This window comes from Tyto alba, unplaced genomic scaffold (genome assembly GCF_018691265.1).
Source record: "Tyto alba isolate M040663 unplaced genomic scaffold, T.alba_DEE_v4.0 Super-Scaffold_10, whole genome shotgun sequence".
Taxonomy (NCBI): domain Eukaryota; kingdom Metazoa; phylum Chordata; class Aves; order Strigiformes; family Tytonidae; genus Tyto; species Tyto alba.
In genome coordinates this window covers 9,331,121-9,348,443 of record NW_024881262.1, presented here as the reverse complement: position 1 = coordinate 9,348,443, position 17,323 = coordinate 9,331,121, and the positions used below count along the sequence as shown (strand labels likewise).

General features: G+C 35.3%; 1 protein-coding gene across 9 annotated transcripts in view; it reads left to right on the top strand.

The window, feature by feature from the left end:
• Positions 1-17,323, top strand: part of PEX5L (peroxisomal biogenesis factor 5 like) — a 114,281-nt gene that overhangs the window by 55,677 nt on the left and 41,281 nt on the right. For 3 of the 9 annotated variants that reach the window (XM_033006404.2, XM_033006409.2, XM_033006405.2), the window contains exons 2-3: positions 12,099-12,203; positions 13,668-13,706. The exons of 1 other annotated variant lie outside the window; for it this stretch is intronic. In XM_033006404.2, the coding sequence (XP_032862295.2) occupies positions 12,099-12,203; positions 13,668-13,706 (144 nt within the window). Of the gene's footprint in view, positions 1-10,302; positions 10,366-12,098; positions 12,204-13,667; positions 13,707-17,323 lie in introns of those variants that run through there. 5 more of the 9 variants (XM_033006406.2, XM_033006410.2, XM_033006411.2 and 2 more) reach the window with 4 other exon arrangements.

Genomic DNA, 17,323 nt, shown 5'->3' with positions numbered 1-17,323 from the left:
CTCCATAGGAAGGAATGATTCAGTTCACTCTCTTTACAAATATGCTAGTTTAATTAGTTAATAAGCATGTTTCTTAAAGCCTAAGATTTTGGCAGTGGGTCTGGTATGTTATCCTACCTCAGTCACTCCTCTGTAGCAAACTTCGGGTTGAAGCGCATGTCACTAGGCCTCTCACTGCTATCACCATCTGCGACAGCTTCTTTTTACCTCAAATAAGCTCATGCTATCTGGGCTGTAAAAAGAAAAAAATCTTCCAGTCCTTGCCAGTCTAAGCATATGCCTACATGTTTATTCAAGTAATTTTTATCAATCTGAGTGGACAATGCCATCTTTCATATCATTTCACTGGGGTTCCATTAACATGAGTGTCTGAACTTTAATGGGGAAGAGACAAATTTGGATCAAGACTTCCTTATTTACAAGTTTTTCAGAGTGAAAAGGAGCAGTATGTTTCAGTGAATACAAAATTCAGAGTGCTGCCTGATAGACCTATTTCAGATGGCCAGAGCAGTGCCACTAGAAAAGCTATCGAAGGCCACCCTACTCTCTTCCTAAACCCACCAGGAGACAAGATAGTGAATTACTGCTGGACTGTACAAACAGCAAACTACTATTTCTTTTTCTGTCAAGGCTCAGTTGCTCTCCTCAGTGAGTATAAAGTGAAGTCAAGATATATATATATAGAGAGATATGTATATTTGAAACTTGACCACTTATCCTCTACACCCAGACCTAACACCTATCTCACCCATGCCGGGGTGCCAGAAATACCCGTACTCCCCTCCACGTGTTTGTCTATTACTCAGTACAAACATCAAACACAAGCAAGTTGCACGCCTTTTTTCCCTCAGATACCAGCCTGTTAATTCTCTGATAATAAGCACATTTACTGAGGCTATCTGCAAGAAATTCAGAAAGTTGTTAATTCATACCTGCTATTTCACTTGGTCAAGATTTATTTTCATGTTCAAGAACAGTCAGTGCTAAGTGAATGTGTTCTTGTGATTAACACTATTTTTTTTTTATAGAACCTCTGAGGAAAACTGTTTCTGACAACAGCTGTCATGCTACTGTCAGGCAACTTAGCCTCCACAGCATTAGGTTACCATGCCCTGAACTATAGGGAAGATTTAGTTCAGCTTTAACTACGTAGGACAGACTGGCACGAGATTTGACATCACAGCTGAAGAGGCAGAGTCCGGTAATTTGTATATCCAAGGGATTTTCTATGTACCAGAAGCCATTTTTTAAGTACAAGCAGTATCATTTACATCCCAAGAAAGCAAGTGCTAAAGAAGCCTCACAGCAAGCATAATTGATGATTTAACAATTCTTTGCATATAAAAATCTTAATTAAGATGTTCTGAAAATCAAGAACCTCTCTGTAAGAGGCATTTACCATTACCAGCTGCTTTTTGCTACCTGGTCACAGATACCCTGCTGTAGGTATTCACAGGGTTTTTATTAAGCAAAATTACTACCCTACCAGCCAAACTAAGCTGCTTTAAATAGTTACTATAAAAAGTGTGGACTCACCACCTTTTTAGTTATACTGCAGACATCCCCAAACTGATAATAACAACTGAATTTTGAAATACTGTTGAATTACAGAAAAAATAAAAAGAGAGACCTTGCTTCTCTAATAAGGCATCTGACAACCTAAGCACATGTGGACTGCAAAACACTATATAATATTAAAGCATACATTTTAAAAGCACGTGTAAACTGGGTGAATAAGTATCTATTTTCCTTTTTTTCTTTAATAGATGCTTCTTACTTTATAAGTATGAAAAAATAAGTAAAGGAGGTAAAAAAAAAGTTTATGAAAAATAGGGCTTTTTGACTGCATTAGAGTAACTCGATGTAAGAGAGGGTGAATGCCCTTTTAAGCTGAACAATACCAGGCACATCTGATATCAATGATGTGCTGGCTATTAGAAATAGAGATACTGCTTTCAGCTCCTTGTAGAACAGGCAAAATGCTAATCACTGTCATTGATATAAAATGAAATTAAATTCACTGAACCCCAAAGAATATAGAATACTTGCAAATATATGCAAAAGAGCAATTTATACAAATGTAACTGATGTGGCCCATTATGCTAAAAAATTATCTTAAACAGTAAGCATAGAACAATGAGATTTTAATTGTCCAAGACAGCTGAACTTCTGATTAAGTCTAGAAGTAATTATCTACTAGTGCACATATATTTTTTCATTTTTGTAATTATAATATTTTTGCAGTGTTAGAGTAAGAAAGTCCATTCTCCACACTAATAGTACACATCAAAGAATTAGGAATATCTTTTAAGAGCACACTGATTATACTTCAATTTTAAGAACTTGCTTCCTGAAGGTTTACAAATTATGTGATAAACAGGGGGCTAAATGAAGGGACAGTAGAATAATCCTCTCTAAGTGATCTTAGACGATGCTGCTAATGCTGCTTTTGTGGCATTAACATATTTCAGTATCAGAGATCATTCCAAAGCTGAAACTGTGTGCAGAGGCCATCTCCAGGTCAGGAACATGAAGTTATTTTGCAGTCACACTTATTCCACTGCCTCATGTACTATTACTATTTTCTGATGAATGGCAACGTGCTATTTTGGGGGAAAAAGTATAAGGAGGTAAACATATTCTACAATGCTGTGTTCAAAATAGAGTTTTATTCTAACAAGTAAGTACAACAACATTCAGAAACCTTTGTTATCAAGAACACACAGCACAACAGACACAGATTGAATTTTAGGTCAAGGATACAGCATAAAGCCCTTTATTACCAAAGAGCTCCACTTTAGTAGGCGGCTCTACTTTAGTCTCCATTCACTGGAGAAAGGACTTAAGTCTTAAGGTTGTAGCAGAAAAATAGCATAATAAATTCAAGGTATCAAATGTTTATATTATGGTGGGAATCAAATGTTTGCATTATGGAAAGTGCTACATCTATCCTGGCAGCATTCAGAATGGTGGCTGGAGAGAGCTCAAATAAGTCAAGAAAATAAGTTTTACAATTATGATTTCAATCATAAACTATCCTGATCTGTTGTTTTCAAAACTGCTATCTAGTATGATATTTTTTCAGTATTTAATAGATACAGGACTAATGACAAGCCTGATGAGAAAGTAACAACAACGTGCTTCAGAAGAAATCCAAATCATAATCCTCCGTCTACCGTTTTTTTTACTTTTTTGTTCCATTCACTCTCTGCCTCACCATCTTTCTACTCTTTTACATAGTAGAACCACATATATTGTTATGTCAGGATAAAATATATTTTAGCATTTCATGTTAAGAAAAATTTCCATACTTTTTGCATAGCATTTGAGCAAAGTGTTTAACAAAAGAGCCAAAGAAAACCAAAAATCCTAAACAGAATTAAATATTTTCCTGTAATTATTCTATACAAATCATGAAAGAATCTATATGAAAGAATTAAACTGAAGGCATGGATTTTGATCACATAGTGTTTACCCCAGATTTACAGACCTCAAATCCTGAGATTTTCATCCTAATCTTCAATAAGAGTTAATACTGAGAATACATTATAAACCATTTTCTGTGTCCATGCTTTCTTCCTTTGTAAACAAAATCATAACAATCAAAATAAGAGCCATTTATAAGTAATACAAATTTGAAATGGTTCTGAAATTAGGCACCTAGCAAGAGACATATACCAACTTATTTATTTGAATATGTATCTTATTATTCAATACAGTATGCACAATTTTATCTGACTCTGAAGTAACAGGTCATCTGAACCATTGTCCTTATTCAACATTACTTCACCTTCCCTAAATAACACCACCTTTCTTAAAGGCTTTCAAAACAAGACTAAAACCATTCTTATGGCAACAATAAACAATATACTCTTTTAATCTGGTAATGTAAAAGCCAGAGGGAACAACAGACAACCACTATCTGTCCATCCAACAGTTTTGATAAAAATTTCTGTTATATTCTCTACTGTTGTGCCAGTTCTTCTCTGGGCAGAAAAAAAAAAAAAAGTATAGGCTATATATGTGTTTTTCTAACTGTCCTGTTTACTCAATTTATCATCAGTTCTGTGATTAGTCCAGCTGTAGCACTGCATCTTGAACAGTATTAGCACTACTGCAAAAGTTCTACATGGCCACTTATAATCCAAATTGATTTCCGCTATTTTATATTATTTACTCCTCATTCTGGATTAGCATCCTCTGTGTCTAGGGGAGGGTGTAAAAGAATTGTAATATAATTTAAATTTCTACCCCAAAAAGTAACAAATTCTAGATTTTTAAAGAGAAAACATTTAATTAAATAATTCCTAGATACACTTTTAAAATCAAATGCTGAAATCTTTACTGTCTGTTTTAAGTCAAAATTCTCAACAATTCTTACCAATGATCACACTTCAAACCTTCAAATTACTCAGGAAATGAACTAAACTTACCTAAAACGGGTGGGGGGTATGCAAGTAACAGGACAATGCTTTGTGTCTACATACATCTTTAATTCTTAAGGCGTATTAAGAAGAGTGTGTGAAACAGGGCATAGTTCTGTATGCTGGTAAGAAATCTTACAGATTTAACAAAAATTATTCCATTTGGAACTTTGGTCCACTGTGTCAGCTGAAATATCTGGGTTTGTGAATCAGCAAAGAAATAAGGAAAATTTGCTAGAGCATGTTCCCATCTCCTATCTGAAAAGAAGCACATAGGAAGATTATTCAAAATTATCTCCTGCCCAGTTTCTTACACGATGAAACGTTGCTAGTTATTGAACAGAATGTATGTGCACCAAATGTTTTAAGGCACAGATTTCACCGCTTTCTTACTGATATGAATTTTTTACAAACTACCACAGTTCCAGCACATGTACATAACTCAGGTGATATTGTTTCTTTATTAGGAAGTGGAATTTAAATTATCATTTGAAAACAACAGATAAAACTTAATGCCCAACTGTTCATCTATGTGAATAAATGTCAATGAAATTATATTATCTTCACTCCTGTGCCATGAAAGCAAGCTCTACGTTACACACACACCCCATGGCAGATCCTCTCTGCCAGACATCTGTTCCAGGAGCATCCTGTGCTCCTAACTTTATCACTAGTGTCTGCCACTGCTGTAGCCCTTCATTCAACATGAACTCAGTCCTGAGAAACTCCACTAAAGATAACATGCAAAGAAGTGCACAAAACTGGAATCATACCAGGAGATCTTGTTTCATCAGTAATACCATGTGTATCAAAGTAGCAAGTCAGACTTACTGTATAGCCTTTACTCTTGCTGTGTTTGCGGCAGACTTAGAGTTCTCTGAACATTTCATGAAACAAAACCATTAAAAATTGTGTAGCAGCCTTCATAGGTGAGGAACCCCACCACTTTAAGGAAAAATACATTATATGCTGGGAGGAAGTGAGTGAGCAAAATACATAGTTTACATGCGTGCAGTAAACACACATTTAAACAGTGGACAGTACATAAGTCACCAATCTGTTTATTTGAAAGTGATCTGAGCTCCTTGATTTTCACTTGAATTATTACTAGAGGAATGACTTATTCTAACTCAGTATAGTATCATAATAATAAACTAATTCTGTTATTATGCATATGTTATGATTGGGGCTCATGATACTGAAGTCAACATAAAACAAACCCCAACTGAGAGAGGGAGAATACTCTAGTATTAATTCTCTGATGAAGACTGCCAAACAAATTTGAAATTGCCAGTTGTTAAGTCCAATGATTTCACAGTGTTCCTTGACTAAGGAGAGATGAATGAAATTCTACAGCTATTCCCTGAAATTTTTGAAATCAAATATCATTGTGCAATCAAAAAACTCACCCCTCTGATAATGCATTTCCAAATTATCAAGAAGTCAATCAAATAAGCACTAAAAAATAAATTTCTTCATATTCAAAATGGCCTTATTAAAAGATGACACTCACATAGAAAGGACTGCAAAACATCTCATCCAAGCCTCCTATCACAAGCAGCTATATTGTGTAACTCATTCATAAAAGGACCAGAACCTTAAACAACCTTTAAGTAGCTAGTTCTGTCCCAGACCTCACTCTTCCTAGCAACATTATATTCCAGGCTGGATTTACTACTTACAGTTAGGTCAACATTAGTGTTCCAACATAAGAAAGTGTTACCTTGCTCAAAAGATACATTCCCTGTGTATATTCCAAATAAAACTTTCTGACTTAAGAGGAAGAAACATCCTAGTTTCACTGCATCTGCCTCCTATTAGCCTGCGGGAATCATACTAGTTTACAGAGAATGAGTTAGATTTGACAGACTTGTTTATTAATTTCCAGTCATAATATGTGTTCAGATGGATTAAGTATAATAACTTTGCATATGTTCTTGAGAGCAAAATGGGTCTTCCAGAGCTTTCACTGGAGATGCTTTGGAAGCAGTCCCACTTCGCTTTCAGAATGAATCTATAGGCATCAGAATGAGACAACTCCTAAAGGGAGCACACATAATGCAACAGTTATTGATGGTCAATAAACAGAAAACTTAACAATGCCATATCAATGCAAATGCTTCTCAAACTGGAATGCAATTTAACCATAGTATTGACATTTAAATGGACATAAGACACGACACGATGAAGGTAAATGGGAATGTTTGTGCCAATTACCTTTTATCAGCTATTATCTCCTTCTTTGACAATTTTCTTGTATGCAGTAAAGGAAAAGTCTTCCCATATTAATACTGAAATCTGTTATTCCATCAATATAAGAATGAAAAAAGGAATGAAAGATGAATAGTACACTTCAAACTCAGCCAATGTGGATTTAGCTGCTTTATTGCAAATTACTTCTTACGCAAGGCTTCCTATACTCAATTCATTCTCTGTAGCCAACACTATCTGCATTTCATCATCATCTCATAAAAATGAACTACTAAAGGTCATGAGTCAAGAGAGGTTAGACCATCACTAACAGAAAGCTTGACAAGAGATTCCAAAGGATGCAAGTACAATATGGAAATACTAGCTCAGGCCCTGAAAGCGGGTCTACCTTGACAATACTGCTTCCAGTTCAGGACATATAGCTTGTTCACATTTCTCCACACCACAGTCAACTGAGCAGTGCCTAAAGGAACTATGTTCCAAATTACCTTAGATATATACCTAACTTTGTTAAGCTCAAAATAAAAAACTACCAAGAGCTTTGAAGAAACAGGATTTTTTGTTTAAATATCCATTTTGTATTGGTTCATAAAACTGCCTCACCATATGGCTTCTCATTGTTTTTAATGATACATAAGATGCAAGGTACAGCACCACTAGAAAATGGCAGAAAAACATAGATGGTGAAAAGACAGACATATGGAGAAAGAAACAGAAATGAACAGAAACAGAAATGAACAGAAAGAAACAGAAATGAACAGAAAAGTCTGAGAAGGGAAAAATAAAAAGTAATAAACACAGAACCTATGCCAAATCAAGAGCTCACAGTTGTAATGTGGACAGTAGAACTCTCACGGTACCATTGCATAGCTGTGTGTGCTCATTTTGAGAGGTAAAAAAGTTAGCACTGCATAATTTTAAACAGTAAAGCCAAGTTTGTTCCTTCATTTTTATTTTTGAATTGCACAAAACCACAAAGATTTGTGGTGCATAAAGCCATTTTGAATAGGCTGCTTAATTGGTACTGTAAGTCTAAATATCAGCTGCCGGGGCACCTGGATAGCAGCCAAGCATCCCAAGTTCAAGGCGTACAGTAGCTCTATCTGCTCTTTCTCCTAACATAGAAGGACTACAGCTACTATAGCTTAAAGTTACCACTAATGCATCTTTCAAAGTTTGCTGTATGAAACCCCTTCTCAACCTATTACAGCTACTAAAAGAGTAGATCAGTACTTCAAGATATTCCAGACTGAAAAGTACTTGGGGTTTTTTGTTGTTTTGTTTTTAAACACACTTGAATTCAGTAGCCCAATGTGAGAAGTTCAGGATAGATTGTCACCTTTTTGGCATTACATTCATAAATACAGGAAGTTGTTATTCTGTTTCTCCTCAACTAGAAAGGAGAGATGCCACATGAAATCAATAAACATACCGTACATGTACTAGCACCATCTGCATACCACTTTTTTCTATCAAATTTCCTTAAAAGGGAAGCTGTGTTACATCTTCTATTTTACAAAAGCTTCAATTTAAACATGCCCATGTTGAGACGATTTTCAATAGCTCAGTGAATAGCATTGCATTGTGGTGTGTCAAGTAAAACTGAAGCAGCTTGGTAGGAACTTTGGAAAATAAATGGAACAGCATAGGTTTATATAAAGGCAGAATTTCTTTCTCCATGTATACATATTTAAAAAAAAAAATCATTCAATTTCCTCTGTTCACTTTCTCATAAGTGGTATAAAAATTCCTGACAGGTGAATTTGGGTACTTGAAGTACCTTAAATATTTGTCAAAACCAGATTTCTTATTCTGTTATGGATTTAGATAAAACCTTTTTATTACATAGAAGATGATAAAGAATTTCTATAATTAATCGTTATAATTTAAATACAAAAAGTGAAATATTTAGAAAGCACTGGCCATTGTTTTTTTCATATACAAGAACAAGTTTGCAAATAACTGTATGAAGAAAAGAATTAGAGAATTATATAGTATTTCACCAAACAATAATGTTTCAAGTATGGCCATGTATTCATCCTAACTGGTCTCCCCATCATGACTTGAAGGTGATCTATTGGTCCCACGTATTTAATGAAGAAAATCTTTACCATATATGAGCACAGTCACAAAGCTATGTGCATCACTGATTTAAAAAACCAACCAAACAAAAAGAAACTCCACCACAACAAACAAACCACATCTGTATGCTGTCGTAGAAATTTACATTATTATGCTCTTACAGTAGTTTAATTAAATTCTCGCTAAATACCACATCTAAATAGTATAACTTGTATAAAATTTAATTTGGAACTATTCAGAAACACCAGCTGCAAATAAAGGGACTATTTCCTTACAAAATACTGCCAAGTCAGCATTCTCCTTTGGAACTGTCTATTACTAGCCATTATCTGATCCCAAAGGATAAACCTAGAGAACTATTATTAAGTTTTGAACCCAATTTTATTATAAATATTTAGCATCATGGGAATACTCTGAACTTTACTCCTTATTTTGCTCTGGAGACATCACCTAACAGAACTGTTCCATTTTAAGTGTATCAAATAATGAAATACCAGCATGTTTCTCAGTTTTTCTTAAGCAGTATGTTCTATGAAAACAAGTAAAATATTTTGCCTTCATCAAGTCGCTTGTCTTGATTTGTACATGGGTTGTCAAGCTCTGCATTGCAATTGTTTCCATCTAAATACTGCAGACAAATAGGGAATGATGAAATTTATTTATTAAATCATTAAACTGTTTTTTACATGAGAAAATAACTTCCCTTGCAAATCTGCGCTATCAACAAACTGTTCATTTTAAAGACCTGACAAGTGTAAAATTAGCTGTTACAGAATTACAAGGTTTGAGCAATAAGCTACTGTAACAGATAAATACATACAGCAAGCCAAAACACTAAAAAACAGCACTTAATATTGAAGGAGGCCAAGTAAATGGCACTTTCTTTTTTTTTTTTTTTTAAGAATAAACTTTCAATGCTTATTGTAATAAATGTGCTAGAGACTATAATTTCAGCTGCTGTTCATAACAGTAACAAGGTTGTCCTGGTCATAGAAAAACTGGTTTTATTCCTCTCAGTTCTTCTGCCTAATCAATTCATAGTCAAGAACTGAATATATAGTATGCACTGTAGCAAATACAGAGACCAAAATTCTCAAGCTTACATACCTTACACTGGACAACAAAAACTATTTCTAATCACCAGAATAAAAAACTGGATTTTCCAATTAGTTGGTCACCTGTGTATCTCCACCAGAATCTGAGAATTTAAGCTATTTCACTGCAGTGCCTTTCTCTCTGGTGTCCAGGAAATTGCCTACAAACTTCTAGTTTCAGAATAATGTTTTTAGAACCATAGGCCAAGTATCCAGAAATACATCAGCCTGACTTACATGTAGTCTTTTATAAAAGCTACAAGACCTAATAAAAAAAAGTAGTATCAAATTACTTGCTTTGACTAGCAAATATACAAAATCTGCTCATAAAACAACAGCACACGCTACTATTCTACATCATAATATAGCCACTTTAAACTGATGAGACAGATTTTATATATGGTATCAACCACCCCCAGGGTTTTGCAGAGTTATGTTTATGAAAGGTTAACAGCAGGCACTAATACGAGTATCATGACTCTTTTCAGGCAGTAGGTGAAACCTTGAAGAAAAAGTGGCTCTGTCTTCAAAAAAGTGACCTGACCTTTGCTTTGGTGGGTTTTTACTCTGCAAGAAATAAAAAGCACTGCATGCTTTCCAATGCATCCTTTCTAGCTGATAAACTATTTTGTTCTAGCACTCAGCACAAAAGGACTACGTTTTATAAAGATCACATAGCATGTTGTTAGTGCTAGCTAATGATAACTCTATGTGTCATACTAGAAACAAGCTTCATAGACCTGGAATATGTCATATGAATTGTGAACAGCATAAATATGTAAATGGTCAAGAACCTTTGATATGCTTACCAATTAGAAGTAATGCTCATTGAATTAAATATATTTAATTTTACAATGACTTCGCAGTTCTTTGGATATCAAAGGCATCACAAATCCAGCATGCTTATCGACACTTCTGCTCTGAGAATTTCTTGCAGCATGCAAAGAACTTCCTCTGCGGTAACTGTAATGTGTTGCACATGCAAGCCAACCTAAGATTGACCTGAGAAAATCTGTTCAAAAACCACAATAGTATGTAATGTTTTTACCTGTAATTGATGAAATGTTTCTGAAACAATGTGAAGTACAGTATAAACAATAGTGGGTTTTTATTGGACACTGAATACAATGCTAGTGAAATTCTAGTATGCGATGTGGTAGTAAAGAACCCCTTCCCTTTATAGACTTTTAAGTATTTAAATACATTGAAGTCTAGTGTAAAATACTGCTTTTATGGAGCCAGATCCTGCAGTCTTTGCACAGTTCAAACTTCCACAGAAATCAATGGGAGCTTTTAAAATGTGATAGAAAGGACATAGCCAGGGTCAGTAGCAAAATACAGTTCTGCTGCTATGCTTTATGTGTATGCTCAGACTTTCCATGTCACTTGCAAGACTGTGAGAGATCAAAATACATAAATCCATGTGAACTCAAGATGATAAATACCTGTTTTAAATAAAGAGTATGGATTCAAAGAAAGTACGGCTTATAACGTTAGTGCATTTTTTGTTTGGCTAAAATCTTACATGTTAGAATATTGTAAATATTCAAGACAACATTAAAAAATACTAAGTGAATTTTAAGAAAAACAAAGTTTGAAAAAAACTCTTACAGTAAATTCAACAACAATGACAATTTGGGGGAGAACTGTAGCAATGCCTACGATGGCAGAATTTGGCTCCGTATATTCTGTTAGCAAAAAACCAGGCTGTTTATATGATGTAAATTGCTTTTTAAAATGTTACTAGAGCTATAAACACTGCAAGCCCAGCCCTACAGGTTATACATTCAAATTTCAGGGAGAGTTTGCCTCAGTGAACTACAAGGAAGTGTGCTTTATTTGCAAAATCAGCTTGATGCTATTTTTAAGCAAAAACCAGGTATTTCAGATATGAACTTTTGGGTAATGAAAATTAAATCAAGGGGCTGATCCTCCAGACCGTACTCCTATGGAGACCCTACCCTACAGAAGGTCCAAATCCTTCCATTCACGCTGGAGGACTTCCAGCCAGTCTTGCCCCAGCAAGGCAGCACCATATTCCCGTTGACTTCATTGGGGCAACTCTAACGAGTCACAAGACTATGGCTAGACCCCGCTGTTAACTGGTTCACTGATAATTTATTATTATTTTTAAACGGTGTTTGTGTATTCTACTTTCAACCAAGCTTTGCTTTCAGCTGTAAACGCCGTCAGTGTAATGACTGGATGGTTCTGGGGTGTGTTTTTGGGAGGCGGTTGTTGCCAGGCTCGCTGCTGACTCGCGCCATTGTTGATTTCGCTGTTGTAGGGGAAAGGCTCTAGGGCGGCAGATAAGGCTGTTGCCATGGTGATGAAGGAGATTCCGAGGGAGGAGTCTGCAGAAGAAAAGCCCCTCCTTACTATGACATCACAGGTGGGCGGAGCGCGGGGCTCTGAGGAGGCCACACACAGCGCGAGTCACCGGCCCGGCCACACGCGAGATGCCCGAGGCCCACGCGACCCACGGCACGCGCAGCCCGAGGGGAGCCTCCCCTACCCCTTGGCTTCCCCTCGCGGCCGTTCCCACTTCAGCGGTGCTGGCTGAACCCATCTGCTAGAGGATCTCACACCTATGTCACCACGTTTCCCCACTGACACAGGGGGAAAATAGTGTGGGGTAAATAATGTAAAACGCTTGGGGTTTTTTAGATGTTTTGATGTGAGGATTTAAACAAGAACGCCTTTATCCTCCAAAGAAAGGGATCTGTAGAAAGTACAGTATAAGTCAGTTACCATAAAGTTATTTAAAACCAATTTAAAATTTCAATTATAATTCGTCATCAATATTCATGCCACAAATATTCATTTGCAATGCATATATAAAATATTCATATTTAATGCATATATAAAATAAGAAAAAAACACAGTAATATCATTTTCAATATCTCAGATCCCATCCCTAAACTCTCACTGGGACTCTACTCCTGGTGTGGGTTAGAATATGTTATTCTAAACATCCTATTGCTATAAGTTCTATAACTTCAGTCAAAGAAAGGACATAACATCATCACACTAAACCTTACACCTTGGAATAGCCATCAAGTCTTAGGTAGTTTCATTAGTTTCTTAAGAGTGACTGAACACTACTGTACAACACAACACTTCCATCTCACTACAAGAGTGGATTTAATTCCCCTGTCGCTCACATACATTAATTTGTTCCCCAAGAAAGTACATTTAGTTTATTGTTAATGTTTAGTGCACACAAGTTGTTCCTACTTATCAGGAGGTTTAATGGAAATAGTCTTGCCACATAGTTGTTCCTATGTGAGTGCCTTCAGCAAAGTCCACAGTCATGGTTTATTCCTTTCATGTTTTAGGGTAACAGCTACTGTACTTTTTAAAAGTATATAAGATGCACACAAGGCCAGCACATACTTCTCTTACAAAGCATCACTGATACACTCAACCAATACATGTTCTAGAAGTTCTACCACCTACTTTGGAAACTAAGTCTGGCAATCTCCTCAGCCCCTCTTGAACACCATATTTTGCTTTGTCTGTGAAGTAATTGCACAAAGGAAAAGGATGCTCCCTCTTAAGATGTCATTTATAATTTTCTACTAAGTGATTGACAAACAATTAGAAACCAACATAAAATGCTGTCCCCTCTACCCACCCATCCACCCCCCAAAAAATGCAAAACTTCCATTGGCTTCAATAGGGGCAGGAGTCCAGCCTGGGTTCATTAAATGTTTAATGCACAATTTGTAGTGGTTGTCTGTCAGTCTCTCTGCAATAGTCTATGATAAATTTATGAGTAAAATGCTTGTGTCTGTTAGTCAGTGTAATTTCTTCCACTAAACACAAATACCTACTTCCCTGCTATGCACCAAAGGGGTGCAGAAGCCGAAAGGAAGCAGAATCAAGTGAAAAAGTGAGTATTTTCCATAGCCATCTCTGCATCATGTATGTGTGATGTGCAGTTATATGACCATATTGCATACATCGTTTGTATCCTAATTGTCTGGCTGTAATGTTGTTTTGAGATGCTGTCTCTCTAGTGTGTCCGTGTAAACCTCTCGTTCAGACCATTCATTCAGAACAACACACTGCTATTTTGCAATATACATTTAACCATCACCAAAGTGTTTGTGTCTGCTCTTTACATGATGAAACAGATGGACGTGGTTGCTGCTCACAGGGTGAATCAAGCAAGTTCCAAATTGGCTGCAAACTTCCAGATTAAACTGGGTCATGAGCATAAGGCCTGGTCTTTCCGAAGTTATCACCACTGCCAAACCCAGTATGAACATGTGTATATTTTAGGAAGTAATTATTTACATTAGGTATCTATGTTGCTCCATCCCTAGAACTAACTAAGCAAGAAAGCTGCAAGTCTAATGCTAGGATCAAGCCCGGAGAGAGGAGTAGTGGCTAAAAGTAAACAAGAAAAAAAAAAAAAAAAGTCAAATCTTCCATTTCCAAAATCCTTGATGAATGGAGGATTAATCATGTCTGACTTTGGAAGCAGACTCCAGAAGAAGCTTAAGTGGAATCTGATACGCAGACTCTAAATCCTCCTTTTGAGATAAATAGTTAGTGATAATGCAGAGGCCCCAGATTTATATTTTAGAGAAGTCTCTTTGCTGTCTTCCTCTGGAAGATGTTAAAAACACATCCAACAGAAACAAGTCAGATAAATATTCACATTTTATTGTTATGCTCCTAGCAAGGCCCTGCTTGTAAAATATGACACTTATTTGTTGACATAAATACTGTGAATTAAATTTTAGTGAAGTTTCCAATTCACAAATTATTTTATATCATCAGATCTGGAGGCAAATCGTCAAATAATATGAACCAAAAAAGTACTGCAGACTCCAGTGGGGCTAAGGCAATATATGGCAACTGGGAATTTTGACCATCATTCTGGCAGTAATCAGTATACTACAATAAGCAGAGGGGTATTCTTGGTAATTGAATAGGCCTTTCAGTATCTATTTTTTGTGATTCTGTCTCAATTACTTTCAATGAAAGTCACTTTATTGGTGTGAGAAAGTATTCAGTAGTTGCCAAATCTAATACTTTAAGCATCAACAGAGTGAACTTGCAGTACTAATGGGATTTTGTAGAACATACCTCCCTCTATCCTACATAATCGGAAGAGATTAGAGCAAATGAAGAGGTGGATTTTTTGTATTAATAGAACCTAGAAAAAGTGAAAGTTTGTTGAAAGTTTGAGATTAACTGGAAGTTAAACTATGATCCAATATTCTTTAACTCAAGCAGATAAATAAATGAGAAAAATAGTGCATAAAAGTTAGATTTTAATTCCAAGATAAGATTTTGGTTTAACCTCTTCACAGCTGCTTTGCATGTGTCAGGAGAAAAAAAGCTCACTTCAGAATTACTTTCTAATGATAAATTTAAACATAAATATTCCCTGGAGTCAATGTTTAATTATACAGTCAACTATGAAATTCCCAATTTACTATAGGTCAGTGAACTTCAAAGGACCTGATTCAATAAAGTACTTCAATCCATACTTTAAAATATCATCAGCTGCTTTACTGAGCAATAAAAAAGGTGCATGCTTAAATGCCTTGCCAGTCTGATTTTAAACAAACAAATCTCACGGCATCACAGGAATTATTTGTCCCGGATTCACCACAACTTATTTAGATTCTTCATTAGAGTACACAAATTGGAAAGCTAGTGATGGTAGGATCCCTATAAAGATAATAGAAAGAAATGAGACCGTCAGGAGGTGACTCATGTTCAAGGAGATCCTATGGCAAAAATACTCTGGTATTACATGAAACAGAACTGGAAGTCCATGAAAAAAATCACCAATAGGAAAAAGAAATGAAAAATATATATTGAAAGCTATCCCCGCTTCTCTCTCTAACTGAAAAATATGGGAGCTGACTACTTAGAATCTACATGAACTACACAGACATTGCTCAGTGTACAATTTTGATGTTGATTGCTTGTAATTTAAGAAGTTAACCTACAGAACACCTAGGTTTTAGAAATTGAACTGGAAAGAATAAATTTTAAAAGTTGAAATTATATTATCAGAAACATGCTGAAATACATTTTATCCCATGAAAAAAGCAGGCAATAACACAAGTTATCAAAAAAAAAAAAAATGTTTCATGACTACACCCCAATTAACTCCACCAGATACCTAAGACTTTAATAGTTTCTCTGTGAGGTATTAGTATTCAGAGGAGGAGTAAAAAACATTTTTTTTTTGTTAATTGAACTTCATTTGCATGCCACTAGTTGATCCAAGCACGTTTATATTTTCTCAAGGGCTTATGGGTAAAATATTCAAACATTTCCACTGTCTAAATTCTATTCTTCTGGTGTTTGTTTTTTTTTTTTTGGTGTGTTTGTTCATTGTTTTGGGTTATTTTGGTTGTTTTTTTGTTCTTGGTTGGTTGGTTTCTGGTGGCAGTTTGGTTGGGGTTTTTTTTTGCCTGGTTGGTGGAGCTTTTTGTTTTGTTCTGTGTTTGGGGAGGATTTTGGTTTGTTGGTTTTGGATTTTTTTTCAATTCCGATAGGAGACTTTTCAAATGTTTCCATTCAATTTTATAAAGGAAATAGAGCAAAGACAGCTAATGTTCAGCTCCCAGTACTGTTAGTAGATTTTCTGATGTGTATCAAAGACTCACTACAGGAATTTGATTGCATAATCAGTTTCCCATATAGAAGTTAACAATCCCATTTGAATCAATCATATTCAAAGCTTCTTAGTATTAGAATTGCATTGACTTACATCCCACACAATAAATGTTTACTAAATAACATTATAACAAAATGGTGGAAAGTTAAAGTGAATGTAATTAGCTTATGTTCTCTTTTATACCAATCTAAAGCAGAATTAACTCTATTTTAACTAATTGATATACATTACTGTAAAAAAAATGCAAAAAACATGCTAGTTTTAGATAATGACAATAATTCATTTGGGAATACAATAATTTACTGTACATTCCAGTCTGCCCTTTGAGACCAGTGGCAATTTCCTCACTGATTGTAGGAGGACTAGACCTGAGATCACGTTTTTATGTTCTTTTAAAGGATTCATGATACATTAATTAGCAGTATTTTATAGTAAATCACATGAGACAGATTTGAGAAAAGTTTTGAGTAGTTGGTCCTACTGATAATTCTTTCCCATATATTATTGAAACAGGGTAAATACAAGAGTAAAAAAGAAAATACAAAATCTGTAACTACATGCTTAGCAGTGCAAATATTAATTGGTTCCTTACCTCTAAGTTAAATATTGTTCAACACTATTATTGCTTTTAGGGCAGTACGCATAATTTCAGCAGAAATATTCTCATGAGTATAATAAACTTGCCTTGACAATATGCTTAAAAGTCAAAATTGGCTGCTTGCCTAAAGTTATACAGATTTCTCTGTCACATAAATTAAATACATTTTTCCATGACATAACAGTTTTAATTTGAAATTACCATGGGATTAGATGGTGTAATTTTTTATTTTATGAAAAAATTAACTATACTGTTTCATACA